The following is a 20,149-nucleotide window of genomic DNA, read 5'->3' as shown; positions in this document are numbered from 1 at the left end:
CCTAGCAGCACCCCCTAGCAGCATCCCCTAGCAGCACCCCCTAGCAGCATCCCCTAGCAGCACCACCTAGCAGCACCACCTACCAGCATCCCCTAGCAGCAGCACCTAGCAGCACCACCTAGCAGCACCACCTAGCAGCATCCCCTAGCAGCATCCCCTAGCAGCATCCCCTAGCAGCACCCCCTAGCAGCACCACCTAGCAGCATCCCCTAGCATCACCACCTAGCAGCATCCCCTAGCAGCACCCCCTAGCAGCACCACCTAGCAGCATCCCCTAGCAGTACCACCTAGCAGCACCACCTAGCAGCATCCCCTAGTAGCACCACCTAGCAGCACCACCTAGCAGCACCACCTACAATATCACCTAGCAGCATCCCCTAGCAGTACCACCTAGCAGCAGCACCTAGCAGCATCCCCTAGCAGCATCCCCTAGCAGCATCCCCTAGCAGCATCCCCTAGCAGCACCCCCTAGCAGCATCCCCTAGCAGCACCACCTAGCAGCATCACCTAGCAGCACCACCTAGCAGCACCACCTAGCAGCATCACCTAGCAGCACCACCTAGCAGCACCACCTAGCAGCATCACCTAGCAGCACCACCTAGCAGCAGCACCTAGCAGCACCACCTAGCAGCATCCCCTAGCATCACCACCTAGCAGCATCCCCTAGCAGCACCCCCTAGCAGCACCACCTAGCAGCATCCCCTAGCAGTACCACCTAGCAGCACCACCTAGCAGCATCCCCTAGTAGCACCACCTAGCAGCACCACCTAGCAGCACCACCTACAATATCACCTAGCAGCATCCCCTAGCAGCACCACCTAGCAGCATCACCTACCAGCATCCCCTAGCAGCACCACCTAGCAGCATCCCCTAGCAGCACCACCTAGCAGCATCCCCTAGCAGCATCCCCTAGCAGCACCACCTAGCAGCATCCCCTAGCAGCACCACCTAGCAGCACCACCTAGCAGCATCCCCTAGCAGCATCCCCTAGCAGCATCCCCTAGCAGCAGCCCCTAGCAGCACCCCCTAGCAGCAGCCCCTAGCAGCACCACCTAGCAGCACCACCTAGCAGCATCCCCTAGCAGTACCACCTAGCAGCACCACCTAGCAGCATCCCCTAGTAGCACCACCTAGCAGCACCACCTAGCAGCATCCCCTAGCAGTACCACCTAGCAGCACCACCTAGCAGCATCCCCTAGTAGCACCACCTAGCAGCATCCCCTAGCAGCATCCCCTAGCAGCACCACCTAGCAGCATCACCTAGCAGCACCACCTAGCAGCAGCACCTAGCAGCATCCCCTAGCAGCACCACCTAGCAGCACCACCTAGCAGCATCACCTAGCAGCACCACCTAGCAGCAGCACCTAGCAGCACCACCTAGCAGCACCACCTAGCAGCATCCCCTAGCAGCACCACCTAGCAGCACCACCTAGCAGCATCCCCTAGCAGCACCACCTAGCAGCACCACCTAGCAGCATCCCCTAGCAGCACCACCTAGCAGCACCACCTAGCAGCATCCCCTAGCAGTACCACCTAGCAGCACCACCTAGCAGCATCCCCTAGTAGCACCACCTAGCAGCACCACCTAGCAGCATCCCCTAGCAGTACCACCTAGCAGCACCACCTAGCAGCATCCCCTAGCATCACCACCTAGCAGCACCACCTAGCAGCATCCCCTAGCATCACCACCTAGCAGCACCACCTAGCAGCATCCCCTAGCAGTACCACCTAGCAGCACCACCTAGCAGCATCCCCTAGTAGCACCACCTAGCAGCACCACCTAGCAGCATCCCCTAGCAGTACCACCTAGCAGCACCACCTAGCAGCATCCCCTAGCAGTACCACCTAGCAGCACCACCTAGCAGCATCCCCTAGCAGCACCACCTAGTAGCATCCCCTAGCAGCATCCCCTAGCAGCATCCCCTAGCAGCACCCCCTAGCAGCATCCCCTAGCAGCATCCCCTAGCAGCACCCCCAGCAGCATCCCCTAGCAGCATCCCCTAGCATCATCCCCTAGCAGCATCCCCTAGCAGCACCCCCTAGCAGCACCCCCTAGCAGCATCCCCTAGCAGCATCCCCTAGCAGCACCCCCAGCAGCATCCCCTAGCAGCATCCCCTAGCAGCATCCCCTAGCAGCACCCCCTAGCAGCACCACCTAGCAGCATCCCCTAGCAGCACCACCTAGCAGCATCCCCTAGCAGCACCACCTAGCAGCACCACCTAGCAGCATCACCTAGCAGCACCACCTAGCAGCATCCCCTAGCAGCACCACCTAGCAGCATCACCTAGCAGCATCCCCTAGCAGCACCACCTAGCAGCACCCCCAGCAGCATCCCCTAGCATCATCCCCTAGCATCATCCCCTAGCAGCATCCCCTAGCATCATCCCCTAGCAGCATCCCCTAGCAGCACCACCTAGCAGCATCACCTAGCAGCATCCCCTAGCATCATCCCCTAGCATCATCCCCTAGCAGCATCCCCTAGCATCATCCCCTAGCAGCATCCCCTAGCAGCACCACCTAGCAGCATCACCTAGCAGCATCCCCTAGCATCATCCCCTAGCAGCATCCCCTAGCAGCACCACCTAGCAGCATCCCCTAGCAGCACCCCCTAGCAGCATCCCCTAGCAGCATCCCCTAGCAGCACCACCTAGCAGCATCCCCTAGCAGCACCACCTAGCAGCATCCCCTAGCAGCATCCCCTATCAGCATCCCCTAGTAGCATCCCCTAGTAGCATCCCCTAGCATCATCCCCTATCAGCATCCCCTAGTAGCATCCCCTAGTAGCATCCCCTAGCATCATCCCCTAGCAGCATCCCCTAGCAGCACCACCTAGCAGCATCCCCTAGCAGCATCCCCTAGCAGCACCACCTAGCAGCATCCCCTAGTAGCACCACCTAGCAGCATCCCCTAGCAGCATCCCCTAGTAGCACCACCTAGCAGCATCCCCTAGCAGCATCCCCTAGCAGCACCACCTAGCAGCATCCCCTAGCAGCACCACCTAGCAGCATCCCCTAGCAGCACCACCTAGCAGCATCCCCTAGCAGCACCACCTAGCAGCATCCCCTAGCAGCATCCCCTAGCAGCATCCCCTAGCAGCATCCCCTAGCAGCACCACCTAGCAGCATCACCTAGCAGCATCCCCTAGCAGCATCCCCTAGCAGCATCCCCTAGCAGCACCACCTAGCAGCATCCCCTAGCAGCACCACCTAGCAGCACCACCTAGCAGCATCCCCTAGCAGCACCACCTAGCAGCATCCCCTAGCAGCATCACCTAGCAGCACCACCTAGCAGCATCCCCTAGCAGCATCCCCTAGCATCATCCCCTAGCAGCATCCCCTAGCAGCACCACCTAGCAGCATCCCCTAGCAGCACCACCTAGCAGCACCACCTAGCAGCATCCCCTAGCAGCACCACCTAGCAGCAGCACCTAGCAGCACCACCTAGCAGCCAAAGGCCATCCAAATGGTCATCAGCAGATCCAGACCAAAGGGAAAGCCAGCCTCTGCAACAGGAAGAAACAATACACACGTGGCCATATGCCCCGAGGTGGGATTATACCGGGATCCTGTTAGCGGAATGGCCAGTTTAGTCAACGCCCAGGGCTCAAAACTCCAGATTACTGTGTCAGCGATGCAGGAAGGTCAGTGGGACCACTGAGTCTGGCTCAGGCTCACAGTAACACCCCAGGGAGAAGATGGGGTAAGACGGCTAGAGAACAACGTCTGAGGCCAGAGCAGAGGCGCGCACCAGACAAAGACGCAGTGAGACAGGAAGGTGGGCCTGAGGGAAAGTCAGGGGCGTCCTCAATGGCTAGAGCGGTGACACCTGGGAAAACAGAAATGCCTCGCACTATACACACGATGTCTGGCTGAGCCTGGCTTCAGCCCTCTGACACAGAAATCCACAGGGGGCGTCTTTGAGGTCAAGTGAAGGTGGGCGTGAACTCAGGGTGGACAGGGACTCGCTGCAGCGAGCTCTTCTGCTGGAACTGCTCTCCAGAGAGCAAACAGGCTGCATGGCAAGAACCCCAAACACAGGGCAGCATTAAGACTAAATACACATAAAATGCTTTAAGCTGCTCTAAGGCCAAAAAGTAGTAAAAAGATGCAAACGGGCTATACTGAAATTGGAAAAACCAGAATTCTACCTCCACGAGGCCTATGGTTTAAGCACACTGAGCGAGATGGAGCCGCAGCAGAGCCCAGGAGGCCTCCGTGCGAGCTGGCATGAGGGTACAGCTCTCACTGCCCCCCAGCACCACAGCGAGCCCAGGGGGCAACAGAGCCCAGGCAGCTGAGGCCCCGGCCACGTACAGGCCTCACTCCAGCAGCCTTCACTCCCGCGGCCTCGGCCTCCTTGTTCCCGGAGTCCCGGTCGGACGACCGCCCACTGGCCGTGCTGTCCAACGAGTGGCAGGAGACGGCGTTGTACAGCGCCTCGTAGGGGCCTTCCTCTTCCGTGCTTGTGTCAAAACCGATGGTCAGCTCAGTCACCGCTTTCTCCACGTCACCTGAAGGGGAGGTCAGAGGGAGGGGTCAATGGAGAGCAGTGTCCCAGTCCCAAGCTCTGCGACAGCCCAAAGCCTGTTCGGTGCCAGACGACCAACGCTGGTCCAGAGCAGGACCACGAGGCGGGGCTGCTCCGCGAGTGGAACAAACAGGCCTCACTGCTCTCTACACCCGAGAAGTGGGCAGAGTTCCCTCTAATTCAATATGGACAACTCTTGATATCGCTGAGGATTATCTCCCAAGATCTTCACAAATTCCCCGACATCTCGACACCAGAGTAACATAAACCTAAACCAGAAAATGTAGCCAAGTATAACGAAAGAAATGGAAGTGAGCCCTGAAATTCTTACTAAGAAGCTCATGTGCTCCAGGAGGACGGCGGCCCTGTCTGAGCTGGCGGCGCCGTGCCACTGTGAGCCTCCCTCGGGGTAACTCTGAGCCTCGGGGGCCCAGATCCAAATCTGTGACCCACGCTTATAGACCAGGGATCTCTGGGTTGCTTGCAAAGTCAAAACTGTAAGTGTAGCCCTAGCCAGTTTGGCTCAGTGGATAGAGCGTCGGCCTGCGGTCCAAAGGGTCCCGGGTTCAATTTGGTCAAAGGTTCATACCACAGTTGCAGGTTCCTCCCCAGCCCAGGCCCAGGCCCAGGCCCACGCTCTGGTCGGGGGTCATGCAGGAGGCAACCAATCAATGTGTTTCTCTCACATCAATATTTCTGTCTTTCCCTCTCCCATTCTCTCTAAAAAAATCAATGGAAAAATATCCTCAGGTGAGGAAAAAAAAAAAGGAAGGAAGGAAGGAAGGAAGGAAGGAAGGAAGGAAGGAAGGAAGGAAGGAAGGAAAGAAGCTTCATATAATATAAAGAAAACAAAACTGTAAGTGTAAAACCACTGAATGCTAAGAGCTGAGGGAACTCCTAACCCCATTGCTAGTAGATTATGAGGTCAGAAAAACAATGTGACACGGCTGGCATGGCTCAGTGGTTGAGACTTGACCTATGAACCAGGAGGTCAGGGTTCGATTCCTGATCAGAGCATATGCCCAGGTTTCGGTCTTGGTCCTCAGTGTGGGGCGTGCAGGAGGCAGCCAATCAATGATTCTCTCTCAGCATTGATATTTCTCTCTCTCTCTCTCTCTCTCTCTCTCTCTCTCTCTATCTCTCTCTCTCTCTCCCCCCCTCTCCTTTCCTCTCTGAAATCAATAAAAATATATTAAAATTTTTAAAAAGTAAAGAAGTGTGACAGGGAGGAGGGCACGGCCTCGGCAGTGAAGCCAGACTGAGCACCGTCAGCCGCGTCTCTGCTCCTGAAGCCCCGCCTGTGCTGCCTGGCTGTCCTGCTCCCCCAGCCTCTCTATTGCCACCTGTGTCTGCGCCAGTGTCGCTCCGTGTTTTGTGTTTCTCATGCATCACGCCGAGGGCCCCAAAGGCGGCCAATACACCTGAGAAGGGGGATCCTGGCAGTAACGGAGCACCCAGACGACGTATTACCCAAATCTGCATGCACACAGCTACCAACCGCATGCCGCTCCGTACACACTGACCACCTCAAGAGCCAACTGTGCTCGACACTAGGAAAAGGCTTCACCGCGATCTGAAATCATCCGGGAGTGTCCTGCCTACTACACATCTCAGATCGCACGGAGCCAGCTGTGAACGCGGAGAATGAAATAAAGTAGGCAAGCAGGGTCTGCTGCCCAAGGGCTACGCTGTGTCCAGCACAGCTTCACACAGTGACTGCACACTAAGTCCTCCTAACTCCTGAAATTACTACTTAAGTTAAGATTTTCCCTTCTGCTGAAGAATGGCCAACTCCTCAATGGGCACCCCTCCACAGAAGAGCCGCCTTACCCTGAGACTTCTGGGATATGGAGTCCACATTGGAGATGAGAGGTGGCTGGGGTGTGGGAGTTTTCTCTACCTCTTTTACACTTCTTTTTCCAGTCATGTGATCTACATGGAAAGATAAAAAACAGAAACAAAAGCTGCACCAAATACAAATGCCATGGTCTGGCCAGCGTGCCGCGTGTCCTCGTGTGCCCAGCAGGGAGGTGGACGGATACCTTCAATGAGCGCTGCTATCTGCTGGCTCTTCTGAGAAGGCAGTTCCCGGACAGTGTCCAGGGCGGTCAGTCCTCGGTGATCTTTTATGTTGACATCAATTCCTAGAAAGGCACACCCGGTGGACCAGCGGAGTAAGCATTTGCAAGTCAGCCTCCAAGAGGGTCCAATTCCAGGACACCTAACGCTCCCAGCCGCACACCCTACGTTTTTCATCCAAAGCCATTTACTCCAGCTTTTCACGAACAATCTGCACACTTGCAATCAACCAGTGGAGACAGACATACAATGGGTTCAAGTGCAGCCAGCAAGTCCCCTCGGGGAGGCCCTGCATGCTGCGGACCGTGCGCTGCCGACCTCACCTGCGGCCAGCAGGATGTGCACCACATCGGTCTTGCCAAACAAAGCGGCCTCATGCAAAGCACTGCCCTTCTCCGTCTGGAAAGCAAACGAGAGCGCAGAGCGGGTGTCGTCAGAACAGCGGCCGCCCCGGTTTGGCGTGGCCACACACGACAAACGGGACAGAGACAGAGACAAGAAGGGACGGGAAAATAAAATAAACCACGCCGAGTCCTCGGTCATTATCTTTCCCATTTTTCTTGTCTGGATTCCAAAACCACGAGCGTGGCCTGGCCCTCGGGGGTTTGCCGTGCCACCAGCAGGCCACACCCGGCTGACGGTGGAGCCGCCTCTGGGTGAGACTCCTCAAAACTCCACCTTCCTGGGTGGACGGAGTCATAAGGAAAACGCCAGGGAAAACACTCCTTCACGTGAGGTCTGATCAGTGCGAAGCCTGAGGGACGTCATTCCCGGACAGAGCCAGCGAGCCAGCAAGGGAAAGGCTGTCTCCTGTCGGCAAAGCCCAGCGAGGGGCCTGGAGGGGCCTGGAGGGCCGACGTGCAGTGAGACTCGGGTGGAGGAAGACAATGAAACGTTTCTAATCTCGAGAGCTCATCCATGACCACTTCTTTTCAGGGCATAACGACTACATATTACCCCTGGAAAGAAATAAAAAGTAACAGCCTCACCCGGGGAGCTTACTGGCCTCTAAAGCCTCCCAGGACAATGAGCCAACAAATGGAAGCGTCTGACACGTGGTGCGAACGTGCTAAGAGACAGCCCAGCAGCACGGCACTGTGCCTTTCCGAGACGAGGAGGCCCGGAGCCGGGAGGTCCTCGGGCCGCTACCTGGGAGTTGCTGTCCATGCCCGCGTCCAGGAGCACCTGCACCACGGCCCGGTGGCCGTTCCTGGCCGCCAGGTGCAGGGGGGTGTGCTTCTTAGTGTTGCAGCTCAGGAGGTTGGGGTGCGCGTTGAGGAGCATCTTCACCACCTCCAGCCGCCCGTAGAGCGCAGCCAGGTCCAGGGGCGTCTCGAACTTGTTGTTGCGCATCGTGGGGTCTGTGAGCTCCTCCAGGAGGACCTTGACCACCTCCGTGTGGCCGTACTGCGCTGCGCAATGCAGGGCCGTCTCGTTGTCATTGTTCTAAAGAGTTAACAAGCAGATCACATCAGAAAGGTGACTGGCAGAGGGGCCTGCGACTGGGACCAGCACCCATAAAACCATTGAAATTTAAATGAGAAAAATAGCAGCAATACGTGGGGACTCCGAGCCCAGAGATACTCCCCAGGGAACAAGGCCGACGGCTCCCACAGCCACCTCTTCCCCAGCTACTGCAGCGGGGAGCGGCCACCTCTGTGTGGGGGAGGGGCCCCTGGCCCGGGAGTGACCGGGATTGGGGCAGGCCGTGGGAGAAGCCCTGGCACAGACAAATGCCAATAATATTACTGCCACTGACTCACTTTAAACTTCAACTGGTTTTACAATTTATATTTACTCAACCCTGTGGTTCTGATTCTGGATTTGTTGACCATCCACACTTCACACACACATTTTGAAGAGTGTGTCATGTGCTTAGCTTCTTGCATGCAAATCAGCCGACAAGGAAAGCAACAGAGCAGAACACCAAAACCGCTCTGGCGATACCAGCCAGCAGCCGTCTGCAGGGCAGCGGGGCACTGGAGGTCAGTCACAGAGGAGCAGGGCCCCGGTGCTGTCTGCACCAGCCAACGCATGCAGGGTCCACAGCGCGGGGAGGCGTGTCTATGTGACAGATTCCATCCGACACCAGAATGCTGCGTGAAAGGTGCAAAATATTCCAAATTGTGACCATCCATTCAAATGGACACCCTGGCCCTGGAAGCCAATGTGCTTCAAACTGAAGGTAGAACCCGGGATAAAATAGGAGAAGTTTGTGCTTCTCAACCATCAGAAGCAAACTATTAACTATTCCAGTGATGCTCTTTCTTTTATTACAACTGGCAATGTACAATTAGAGCAAGAATAAAGTGATCTCCATGCCCTTCCTTTGTAGAAGCACTGATGAAGGTAATTCCCCCACGAGATTTTGAGATTCCTGAATTCACCCGGAAGCTTCTTTAGGGAAACAAAGCTTACGAGGGGTTTGTCCATCAAGTCAATATTATGCACCTTTCAGTGGTCGAGAGACAAAAAGTAAATGATTCCACAACTGCTTTAAGTCCATTAATGAGGGGAAAGTAACAGACTAAGAAGTCACCCGAACATGCAAGCAATTCGTCTGCTTTTGGTCTGGCATTTGACTGCATCATTTTTTCCGGCTGCACCACGTGTACCAGAAAGATCCAGAGCTGTGGGGAGCAAGGCCCCAAGAGGCCAGAAAGAGCAGAGAAACTTAAAAATGAAACAAGGACAGAAAGGGCGGTAGCAGGAGCCACATGCCAGATAAGTGCGCACAGATAAACAGAGGTCAGGCACTGAGCTCTAAGGGGTTCGGGAGAGCGGCAGCTGAGGCGTGCGGCCCTCGCTGGCCACAGACACAGCCAGTCAGCGGTGGCCTCCCCCAGGGCAGCTCCATGTCCCCTACATGTCTGAAACACGAGGCAGGGAGCAAATCCTTGGGTTCCCTGAGCCACACCAACCACTTAGGACACGCACTTGGAACGTGCAATGCTATGAAGCTATGGCGTGAGCTGCCCGAGCAAACCTGGAGCTGCCACTGCACCTTCTCATGACGAGAAGACGGCCACATCCACAAGACCCACAGCGCTTCCTGCCGCGCGACCCTGCGGGAGGACTGTCAGGGCTACGTCGCAAGGTCGGCGTGACAGCAAGCGCCCAGGAAGCCAGCTCGTGCCTGTTAAAACGCCAGTCCAGAAGGCCTTGTTTACTGCGAAGCAGATACTGTTGTCTCTTCTATATCCAAGCTGGCTCCCAACAACCAGAATAATCTGTCCTTGGTTTTGTAAAAAGTATGCCAACTGTGAAACTCTACACCACCCAGCAGGAAATCAGTCTCCCTGTTGGTTTTGTTTCGTTTTTGCCAGAAAGAAGGCAGCTGCCACAAAGCTGCCTTGCTAAAAGGGTGGTTGCTACCAGGCAAAGTTCCCGCGTGCGGCAGCGCCTGACCACGTCTCCGCAGCACGTCACGCTCAGGTGCAGCCGGCCGCATCTCACTGTGCTGCAGCCTGGCCAGACACGGTCGGTGACGATAGCCTTAAGTTTATGTCTGTGGTGAGCACATCTCGCGACTACTGACCACGGGCATCACCGTGAGCTCCTGTTTCCTGGTGAACCTGACAGCCGGCGGGCAGGAGGGCGCTAAGTGCTGATCCCTCAGGAAGGGGAGGGCTCCGAGGAGCACAGGCTTCTCACCGCCTGGAACCTTCTCTCCCATACCTTCCAAATTGCAGCACAGAGTCTCCTAAATCATTTTACTATGAATCTGGACTGAGGAAGGGGACTGAGATGAAATACCCCAATTTTCTCCAAAATCTCTGCACTGGACAGAGAGTGGAAGGGAGGGTGGGAGGAGGGAGGGAGAGATTCCTTTCTGTCCTTGTTGAACTCTCCATTCCCGCCCATCTTGAGACCACTTTCATTTTTCCTTGCTATGTATGGTCAGTACTTCTAAGACAAAAGCGATCCCTCATACCCTTTCTACCTGGAGACACCCCCCCCCGCCCTCCCCGTTCAATGTAAATCCATTAGATTTATGCGTACACAAACACACACACACACACACACACACACTACAGGCAGCAGACAACTACACAGAAACACTTCCATGGCCTTTCTCTCCTTGGAGCCATTCAGAACCATCATTCCCAGCCGAGAGTGCAGCCCAGCACGGCGGACAGGCGCCGAGCCTGGAGGCACCTGGGCTGCAGCTCTCTGTAGCGACAATGGTACAGGCTCGAGAAATGGACCAAAACTGGAACAAAAGGACAAACTGGGTCTACAGAGATTCAGAAGATTCAGGAGAAACGTGAGTACTGAGTCCGCCCCGGGGAGGAGTTGGACTTACTCAGTAATGCTCTGGAAGGCAGGCTCTGACCGAGAGATGAAGGTTTATTTAGGAAGACAGACGTCAAACAAGCACAAGAAACCACAAATCAGTGGGATCCTGAAAGAGGCTGCCAAGCAGTAGTTTTGCTTGTTACTAGGAGAAACAAACAAACAAGAGGTAGATGGCCACCTTTTTTTTTTTTTTTAATATATTTTATTGATTTTTTACAGAGAGGAAGAGAGAGGGATAGAGAGTTAGAAACATCGATGAGAGAGAAACATCCATCAGCTGCCTCCTGCACACCCCCTACTGGGGATGTGCCCACAACCAAGGTACATGCCCTTGACCGGAATCGAACCTGGGACCCTTGAGTCCGCAGGCCGACGCTCTATCCACTGAGCCAAACCGGTTTCGGCAGATGGCCACCTTTTAGGTGAGAGAAGATTCCCGCTCTGGGTGGGGAGTTAGCTCAGATCAGTGGCTCTCTAACTGGCTTCGTTTAGGAATTAAAGTAATTAATACTAAGCCCCACCCCAGACTTGCCAAGGCAGCACGTCAGAGGGTAAAGCCCAGGAAATATTATTAAAAAGCTTACCAAGCCCAGCCAGCTTGGCTCAGTGGTTGAGCGTCAACCTATGAACCAGGAGGTCATGGTTCAATTCCCAGTCAGGGCACATGCCCGAGTTGTGGGCTTGATCCTAGTAGAGAGCGTGCAGGAGGCAGCCGATCAATGATTCTCTCTCATCATTGATCTTTCTCTCTCTCCCTCTCCCTGCCTCTCTGAAATAAAAAAAAATAAAAAAAAAAAAAACATATTAAAAAAAAAAGCTTACCAACCTGGCAGGCACCCACTCACCAAGCACTCGGTCACCACCATCGGGAGTGAGACAGACTGACAGCCGTGCCTGTGCTGTGGCACACTAAACAGGAGGGACATGACATGTCCCCTGAGGTTCCCCGCCATAAACCTACACCCGGAACGAGGGTATCAGACCAAGGCAAACTGGTGGACAGTCAACAAAATGGGCCTCCACTCTTCAAACTGTCAGCGCAGGGAAAGGCGGGGGAGCTGTTCCAGGTGACGTGTGATCCTGGGTTGGATCCTGGACCAGGAAAAAAAATTTTGCTCTAAAGCAGCCAAACTTTCGGGCCCCACGGACCACCAGTTGGTGACCACTGCTCTAAAGGACATTACTGAGCCAATTAGTGAAATTTGAACATGGATTCTATATTGGATAACGGCATTAAATCAATGTTGAACTTTCTGGATTTGATCATTGCATTACGGTTATACAAGTGAATGCCCTCGTTCTTAGGAGATAAGTGCTCAAGTATTTGGGGCTAAGGCTCTGATGTCATAAGTTCAAATAGTCCATCATCAACTATATCAACAGCGACATATATGGGAGGGGCATGCTAATGTGACAAAATGCTAACAACTGGTTAATCTAGGAGAGCACAGTGCAGTTCACTGCATTATTCTTGCAACTTGTGTTTAAAAAACAAAAGTTTAATAAAAGCTTGCTAGATGATTCTGATGCAACCAGACAAGCTGAATAGCACGTGGGGACAACTGGTCTAGATCAGTGGTCGCCAACCGGTGGTCCGTGAGGTCCGAAAGGTTGGCGACCGCTGGTCTAGGTAACTTCCAGGTCTCTTCAAGCTCCAAGATTAAATTGTTTGTTTGTTTTTTAATCCGCACCCCAGGATGTTTTTTCCACTTAAAAAGGAATGTATAATGTGATATTTCTGAAATAACACATTTTTTTTAAAGAGAGAGTAGAAGGGAGGGTGGGAGGAGGGAGAGGAGAGAGAGAAACATCGATGTGAGAGAGACACATGGATTGGTTGACTCCTGCATGCGCCCAGCTGGGTCTGCGGATCAAACCCGCAACCTAAGCACATGCCCTTGACCAGGAATCAACCCCGAGACCCTGCAGTGTGCGGGCTGATGCTCTAACCACTGAGAAATACTGGCCAGGCTAAGATTAAATCATTTTTAAGTGTATAGAAAAATAGATCTACCCTAAAACAATCTGACTGTTGCTCATCTTATGATATTCAGACTAAGTTAAAATTATTGTAAAAGAAAAAAACAATTTCAATGGTTCCATCTTAGCTAAGGACTTACATTTGGACTGGGTTATACTGACTTGTGAAAAAGGGAAGGTGGAGATGAAAGCTCATGAAAACTACCTCCGCTCCCCAGAAAGGCCCCCGAGATGGGTGCCTGATATGATTTAGCAGCAAAAGTTCTTTAGCAGCCAGGACAGCATGGTTCAGTGGTTGAGTGTCAGCCCATGAACCAGGAAGTCACGGTTCGATTCCCAGTCAGGGAACATGCCTGGGTTGCAGGCTCGATCCCCAGTAGAGGACGTGCAGGAGGCAGCTGATCAATGATTCTCTCTCATCATTGATGTTTTCTCTCTCTCTCTCCCCTTTCTTCTCTCTATCAGTAAAAACAGACATTTTTTTAAAAGTCCTTTAGCAAAACAACTCCTAGACACAAGCCAGGTCAATAAAAACCTATGGGGTCAGGATATAAACTAGGGAGATCAGAGTCAAATCAGCCCAAGAGGAGTTTGTATTCTTAGCACCCAAATAGCTTTATCCCTTGAGGTCTTTGCATCAGTTGCCCTGAGGCAGGGCAGGGAAGGGCAGAGGCAAAGGGCAGTATTTCCAAATAGAGAAGTATATTCTTACTAGGGGCCCAGTGCACAAATCCGTGCACCTTGAAAGGAACTGTGGGCTGCAAGGCTGGGGTGGGCACAGGGGCAGGTCTCAGCCCATCCTCCGCGCCCCCGCCCGGCCCCTCCCGCCACGGCCCCCATCCCTTGTCTGCCAGCAGCCCCGCTCCCACTGCTGCCGCTCATACACGCTGTCGCTGCCAGCTCCACTCGCACCCGCTGACAGCATGGAGCAATTGGGGCTGGCACCAGCAGCAGATGCAAGCGGCAGCTGCTGCCCTGATCGCCCCTCAGGAGCAGGAGGTGGAGAAGCCCTCAGGGATGATCGGGGCTGGTAGCCACCACTACCACCCACTGACAGCGCCAAGCAATCGGTGCCAGCTCCGGGTGCCAACAGTGGGTGCAAGCAGCGGCTGCTGGCTCTGATTGCCCCTCAGAAGCAGGGGGAGGTGGAGAAGCCCTGAGGGGTGGTCGGGGCCAGCAGCCACCGCTACCACCTGCTGACAGTGCCAGGAGATCAGGGCCAGTGCCGGGTGCCGACAGCGGGTGCGAGCGGGGCTGGTGCCGGCAGCAGCTGTAAGCACCTGCTGGGACTGCAGCACGTGGGAGCAAAGAATTTTCAGTAACCACCCGAGGCTCACCCCAATGACAGCAACTGGCGCCCTGCCTTGGTCTGGCACCCCAGCTCACCTGCTTCACCATCTCACCGAGGCCGACACCCACCATGTTCCGTGCCTGTCCCCTGGTGGTCAGCGCACGTCATAGCAACCAGTTGTTCGGTTTGGTTGTTTCTCGGTTCAGTCTATTTGCATATTAGCCTTTTATTATATAGGATTCCATTTAGACTTTCTTTTATGTGTATAAAATCAAGGGATAGGGAAATGTGCTTTCAAAGCTAAGTACTGCCCTTTAATCAGCTTCGTAAGCTAACAACTAACCACGGAATCACAGAAGGGAAAACCATCAGTTCAAGGTGCCTCCCCCAACAAAACCTACGAGTAACAAGGAACGAATTCCAAATTGTCAGTTCAGAAATACCACATTATACATTCCTTTTCAGTTAGGACCTCCAATATTACTACTGACCAGGTAGTTTTACTTTATGTACATTATCTTAAACTCCAAAACAACCCAGCGAAGTAGATGGCATACCCCGTTTACAGAAGAGGAAACTGAGGCTCAGAGAAAGTAAGTAACTTGTTCAAGTCAACAAAACCAGGTAAGTGGTAGCACAGAATTTAAACTCAAACCTGATTGGAGAGGCGGTGACCTGTGAGAGGTCTCCCTCTACCACACCACCTTCAAGAAGAGAAGAAAACTGAGACAGAGTAACCCCTATTTTGAAGATCAGGAGACAGAATTTAAAGAGTGGCCCCAAACAAAAGCTCGTGTCCCACTCTCCCAGATCAAACTGCTTCCCCACCGTCAGGGCCCAAGGCACGGAGCTGCCCCAGCCCAGCCGGCAGGCAGCTGCCTTGGCTCCGTCCGTATTTCTCAGAAAAGCACAATGTCCCTGCAGACGCACCTCCGTCTCCTTCCCTGAGTGGCATTTCAGAGCAAGAAAAAGGCAGTGACAGCAGCACCAGATGGCTGCCAGACAGCAAACCGCACCTGAACGACAACTCGGACCAACACCGCAGGTGAGAGCGCTGAGAAGAGGCTGCCGCGTGGTGAGGGCTGCGGGGCAGCAAGGCTGCCCAGCCTCTCGGGAGGGAGACAGTGCAACTGCCCTGCTTGACCTGGCAACTCCACGGCCTGTTTCAGAGCCCTTCCGATGGCCAAGAGTGACCGGCTGGGAGAGGAATGGCGGCTTTCAAGTCCCAGGCAACAAATGCATGAACCCAAGGAACTGAGGGGGCATGAGCCACAGCTTTAAGCCACCATGCCCGTCGCCCACACGTCCCTCTGCCCGCCACAAGCTCCCGAAAACCAGATTCCAATTCAAGAGAAACACAGAACGCAGACTAAAATAATCCCGGAAATAAAACATAATCATTTCTTTCTGTGCTTCATAAAAAATAAGCTCATTTGTTTGACATTCTTCTTTTTTTAATTTAAATGTTAGAAATACAATAGTAATTTATGCAAACAATATGGCCCCATCTCTTTCCCCACTTGTAGGCTTCTCAGACATTCCAGAGAAAGTACCCAGCCTTCCAGAATTAGTGTGGATTTTAAAGCAAAACCAAGCCCATGGAAGCCGCATTTCCCACTCCCAGACAGGCCGAGGCAGTCGCTGAAGCAGACACCAGGGTGAGGAACCCGAGGGGACAGAGGGAAGCCGAGAGGACCCAGGAGAAAGCACAGCTTGGAGAAATGATGCAGAGAAATCCTGACAGCAAAGTACACACCTTGGCATTGATATAAGGGTCAAAGGGGCCGTGCTTTTTGAGTTCTTTGATCTCAAGAGCATTCTACAAAAAGGAGAGGAAAAGAAAATGTGATGATAAAATGGATGAAATACATCAAAGCAATTGCACAGCCCCGAGGGGCCCAACATTAGCGCAGCTGGGATCAGCCCTCCGGGCGCCTGAAGGGAAGTTAATGGGAGGACGGTCTCCAGGGCTCGGCACGCATCACCCCCGCTTAGCCAAGCATCCAGCTGAAACAGTCATGGCAACCACGTAAATCGATGCAGTACCTGGAACGACCTCGATCCATTAGGTTCTTCAAGCTACTGCAGCTGTCTTACCCCAGCCCTGCCCACCCACCTGCCGGCCCCGCCCTCAAAGCGCTGGGCTGTGTCCCACCAAAGGCTAGTCCGGGGGCAGTGAGCAGGACAAGCTAGCACACTCAAGTGGCTCAAAAGTCCAAGCAGCTGTGTTCCAAGGCAGCCGTGAGCAAAGAGGATTAGAGATGGTTACTGAAATGTTTTTAAATGAGAAGGACTTTAATGGCTGACTAGCTTTTTTCAACATTGAGGAATATTACTTAAAAGCAAACTTCCTTATAAATTTCCTCCAGATAAGAAAAATTACAATCACTTTAGCCAGGAGGAGTAAGTTGCATTTAGATTCTACAGAGACCGCTGTCATTTCTAAGGCTATAAAAACAAACATCCTCACTGATTACTTTAAATGTCTGTTGCTCACCAAAAAGCACAGCCCAGGAGGGGGACGGGAGGCGATGAACAGCTCCACACACACGCTCTCTAGATGGGGACATTGGGAGCCCTGGCCCAGGTTCTCGCACCCCGGGGTGAAGCTGCCCCCACTCAGTCGTGCCCGAACAGCGCACGGAGGGAGCGTGCCTGGCCTCACGGACAGATGGCTCTGCGAGTCACCTCCTCCTTTTTGAGGAATAACCCCGATCTCATCATACAGGTAGTTTGACAATCTGCTCTCAGCAGAGCCATCAGGAAAATAATCCTGCACTCAGCGAGGACGAGCAGCTTCTCTCATTCAAGCAAGTAAGTATCTGCTTCAGTGCTGAGCAGAGAGGAGGAGAGCAGAATGGCTTGTCTTATAGGGAAAGCCCATCTCCTCTCAGATCTAAACTTTAGGGCATTTTACAGGAGGCCTGTCTAGAACACGCATAATTCGAGTATAACTTTCCCAAAGCAAAGGAGTACGTCCTAAGTCATGGCCACCGTGAGGTATTTTTACTCAAATGCTGCCTTTTATTTTCTAAGAACTACCTCTGCTTCGTCACAGCGTGCTCACTCTTAAATTAACATCAGAGGGTGCCGTGAAGACCCCCTGGCCTCCACCGCTGTGTCTGAGCTCACTTCCAGGGCTGCGGGTTCTGCCTCATGTAAAACACAGCATGGCTCACTTGGTACTCACATGCACCGGAGATTTGCTTACCAGCTGACGTCGCAATGCCATGTCGGTGGCATAAGCAACAATCTGCAATTAATAAAGCCCGCCAGCTTGAAATAGACACTAAGCAATTTTGCAGAATTTGCATTATTTCAAATTTTGCACAAGGTAGTATTTATATTTTTGTTAGTGTTATTCCACGCTTCCATGATTCACGTGCATATAACATGCATCTCATGGAGTGAGATCTCCTTGATGCACTAAGAGGCGTGGTGCTGAGAGGAGGCAGCCACCCTCGGGCCCGGAAGAGCCGGTTCCCGAGGTCTGAGCTCAGGGACCGCAGCGGCGATGGGCTGCGAGGCCTTGGCTGCAGCTGAACAGAAGAATGCTTCCCTTCCTTCCAACCTGCTCATTGACTCTGGTGTGAGAGGGCCCCTGATGGATGAGCAACCGCACGATCTGGGCATCTCCTTTCCAGGCTGCCAAGTGCAGAGGGTAACAGCCTTTGGAATCAGCCACATTGGTCAGCGCGTCGTTCCTCAGCAGAAGCTCGACCACGTCCCTGGAAGGCAAAAGTCAGCTATGAGTCTGCAGAACCCTCAAGTCGTTCCTGCCAACGGCTCTTCACACACCTGCACAGCACAAAGCGTCTCACGGCTGTCACCTCATCTGGCTCCCTGTCCACCCGAGCTCAGGCCCAGCCTCTTCCTTTTACTCCAGGGGCTGCTGTGCACAGCTGCTGGCATGCGGCCGAACCGTCCCGTGTCCCACAACACTGGCTCTTTGCCTCCCTGTTCATCTCAGTAAGCCATCCATTTCCCATTACTTTGAAAACGCCTGATCCCCTCGTCTAAGCTCTGCAATGTCTCCTTGTCTGTGATGTTTGAACAGCATTCAGGGACAGAATTTACATAAACGTCACGCAAGACAAATATCATTATCATTATCCACCACATTATTCAGAGCAGCCGTCGCCAGCCTTTCGGACCTCGCGGACCACCCGCGGTCGGCGGACCGCTGATTCAGAGCATTCAGTGTGTGGGAGCTGAAGGGGCCAGGCAGAGCACAAGGAAAGCTGCTGCCACATGAGCCAGACGCCTGTGGTATCGTTTGATACATCCAGGAAGAAGGACTTGGCATTCTTCTGGGTGGCACCACTGGTTAAGCAGATACAAATGTACAATTATCCCCATGCACAAGGCCGAGGAAAAGCCCCACTGTAAATAAAAACAGCATCTGGAGGTCAACTTGGCTAACAAGCTAGTCTTTTAAGTTCAAGATCCACTGTAATTCCGGTCACCCCACTATTTAAGGGGGCGGGGTCTCTACATATGTCTTGTGAGCTTTGTCTAAAGGGCACAGGAAGGACGTGACGACCACATTCAGTATACCTGAGAAAGTTAATGTAGAAGGTAACAATCAGAGTCACCGGGCCGGGCACAGCGACACAGAAACCACAGGTGTGCGGCCCTGCTCTTGTTCAGAAAAACCTAACGTCGTTCCAATAACCCTCCTCATCAAAGCTAAACTCCTTCGTACTCTCACAGGGTATGTGCCCACCTCTCTATTCTGTGACGGCCTGGTTCCCATTCTCCCACACCCTGGTGGGCCTATTCACTGCACCCCACACGGCGCCTGCCCCTGGCGGAGCCCTCAGTCCCCTTACCTGATGGGCAGCGCCCTCTTTCAGCTGCCAATCATTTAAACCGACGCCCTCTCCTCCCAATCCCCAAGCACACCTCCAGAAAAAACTCCACCCAACCCACTAACCTCTCTGTATGTACTAGTAAGAGATTTAAATAGGCCTTATTTCTCATGTGTTTCTTTCCTTAAAAATAGTGCTTACTGTCCATGAGGCTAATTTTACGAGAAAAAAAATGGCAAAAGTAAATAAATAACTACCTAATAGAAGGAAAGGTTCTCAGAACCAACCCACCAATTTTCAGTGTATAGGGGGGCTGTTACCTGACAGATGATCCAGCCCTTTCTGCCCCAATTGATGTTCATATTAGATGGCTGTGGCACTGCACATTTCGGGGGTGGGGGAGGAGGGCACACCAGAAAAGGTAAAACTCAACCTTCGGCTCAAGCCTTTTGAGGGATGAGTGGGGAAGGATGTTCAAGTAGTTACACACTAAAGAAGATTAGGGAATGCTGGGCTAAATTCAGTTTGTTTTTCTCAGCGCAACTGTTCAGTAATCCTTCATAGGAACCCAAAGGCGGAAGGCCTGTGTGGAAGGGCGGGCGGAAGGGCGGGCGGAAGGCGACAGGTCAGTACTTACCTGTGGCCATTCAGAGCAGCGTGGTGCAGAGGGGTGTACCCCGTACTGTCTACACAGTTCACGTTGGGCCCTCTCCAGATGCTGTGGAGAAAGAAAAAAGGCCGAAATCACAAACCCAATCTGGAGACAGCTAGCTGCTGGGAAGGAATCCTGTGTGATGCTCGGCCCTTCCACATGGCTGCTGACAAAGGCGGCAGCAGGTTACCCAGCGGCCCTCTGCACCCTTCTCACCTGTAACCGCAGGACCCGCTCCGCCCGGGGCTGGTCCTCTGAAGACTCCCACGACCCTAAGAACAGCTCACTGAGAGGTCATCGGGAACCACTGAACCGCACCACTCGGCCAGCCGCAGGCCTGAGCGCCCATCGCTATGCGGGTGCCTGAAGGCTTCCGAGAGGCCCATTTGGACCAGCGGTAATCGGACAATTCAACCACCAGGAGCAAGCTCAAAGGGCTCACGTTCACTAAAGCACAGGGACACATGTGCTAAGATGAGAGACAATCTGTCTTCCCTTTGTGAATATGT

General features: G+C 53.5%; 1 protein-coding gene across 5 annotated transcripts in view; it reads right to left on the bottom strand.

Annotated features, from left to right (window-relative positions):
* ANKS1A (ankyrin repeat and sterile alpha motif domain containing 1A) overlaps nucleotides 1-20,149 on the bottom strand; it is a 182,794-nt gene that overhangs the window by 90,565 nt on the left and 72,080 nt on the right. For 3 of the 5 annotated variants that reach the window (XM_028161275.2, XM_028161274.2, XM_028161278.2), the window contains exons 2-9: nucleotides 19,626-19,706; nucleotides 17,749-17,905; nucleotides 15,934-15,996; nucleotides 7,757-8,053; nucleotides 6,931-7,006; nucleotides 6,571-6,672; nucleotides 6,359-6,460; nucleotides 4,315-4,511 (exon numbers count right to left, since the gene is read on the bottom strand). In XM_028161275.2, the coding sequence (XP_028017076.2) occupies nucleotides 4,315-4,511; nucleotides 6,359-6,460; nucleotides 6,571-6,672; nucleotides 6,931-7,006; nucleotides 7,757-8,053; nucleotides 15,934-15,996; nucleotides 17,749-17,905; nucleotides 19,626-19,706 (1,075 nt within the window). The remainder of the gene's footprint in view (nucleotides 1-4,314; nucleotides 4,512-6,358; nucleotides 6,461-6,570; nucleotides 6,673-6,930; nucleotides 7,007-7,756; nucleotides 8,054-15,933; nucleotides 15,997-17,748; nucleotides 17,906-19,625; nucleotides 19,707-20,149) is intronic. The other 2 variants (XM_028161276.2, XM_028161280.2) reach the window with 1 other exon arrangement.

Source organism: Eptesicus fuscus, chromosome 10, assembly GCF_027574615.1.
Source record: "Eptesicus fuscus isolate TK198812 chromosome 10, DD_ASM_mEF_20220401, whole genome shotgun sequence".
Classification (NCBI taxonomy): Eukaryota; Metazoa; Chordata; class Mammalia; order Chiroptera; family Vespertilionidae; genus Eptesicus; species Eptesicus fuscus.
Note: the sequence above shows the minus strand (reverse complement) of the source record. Positions and strands in the feature narration are given on the sequence as shown.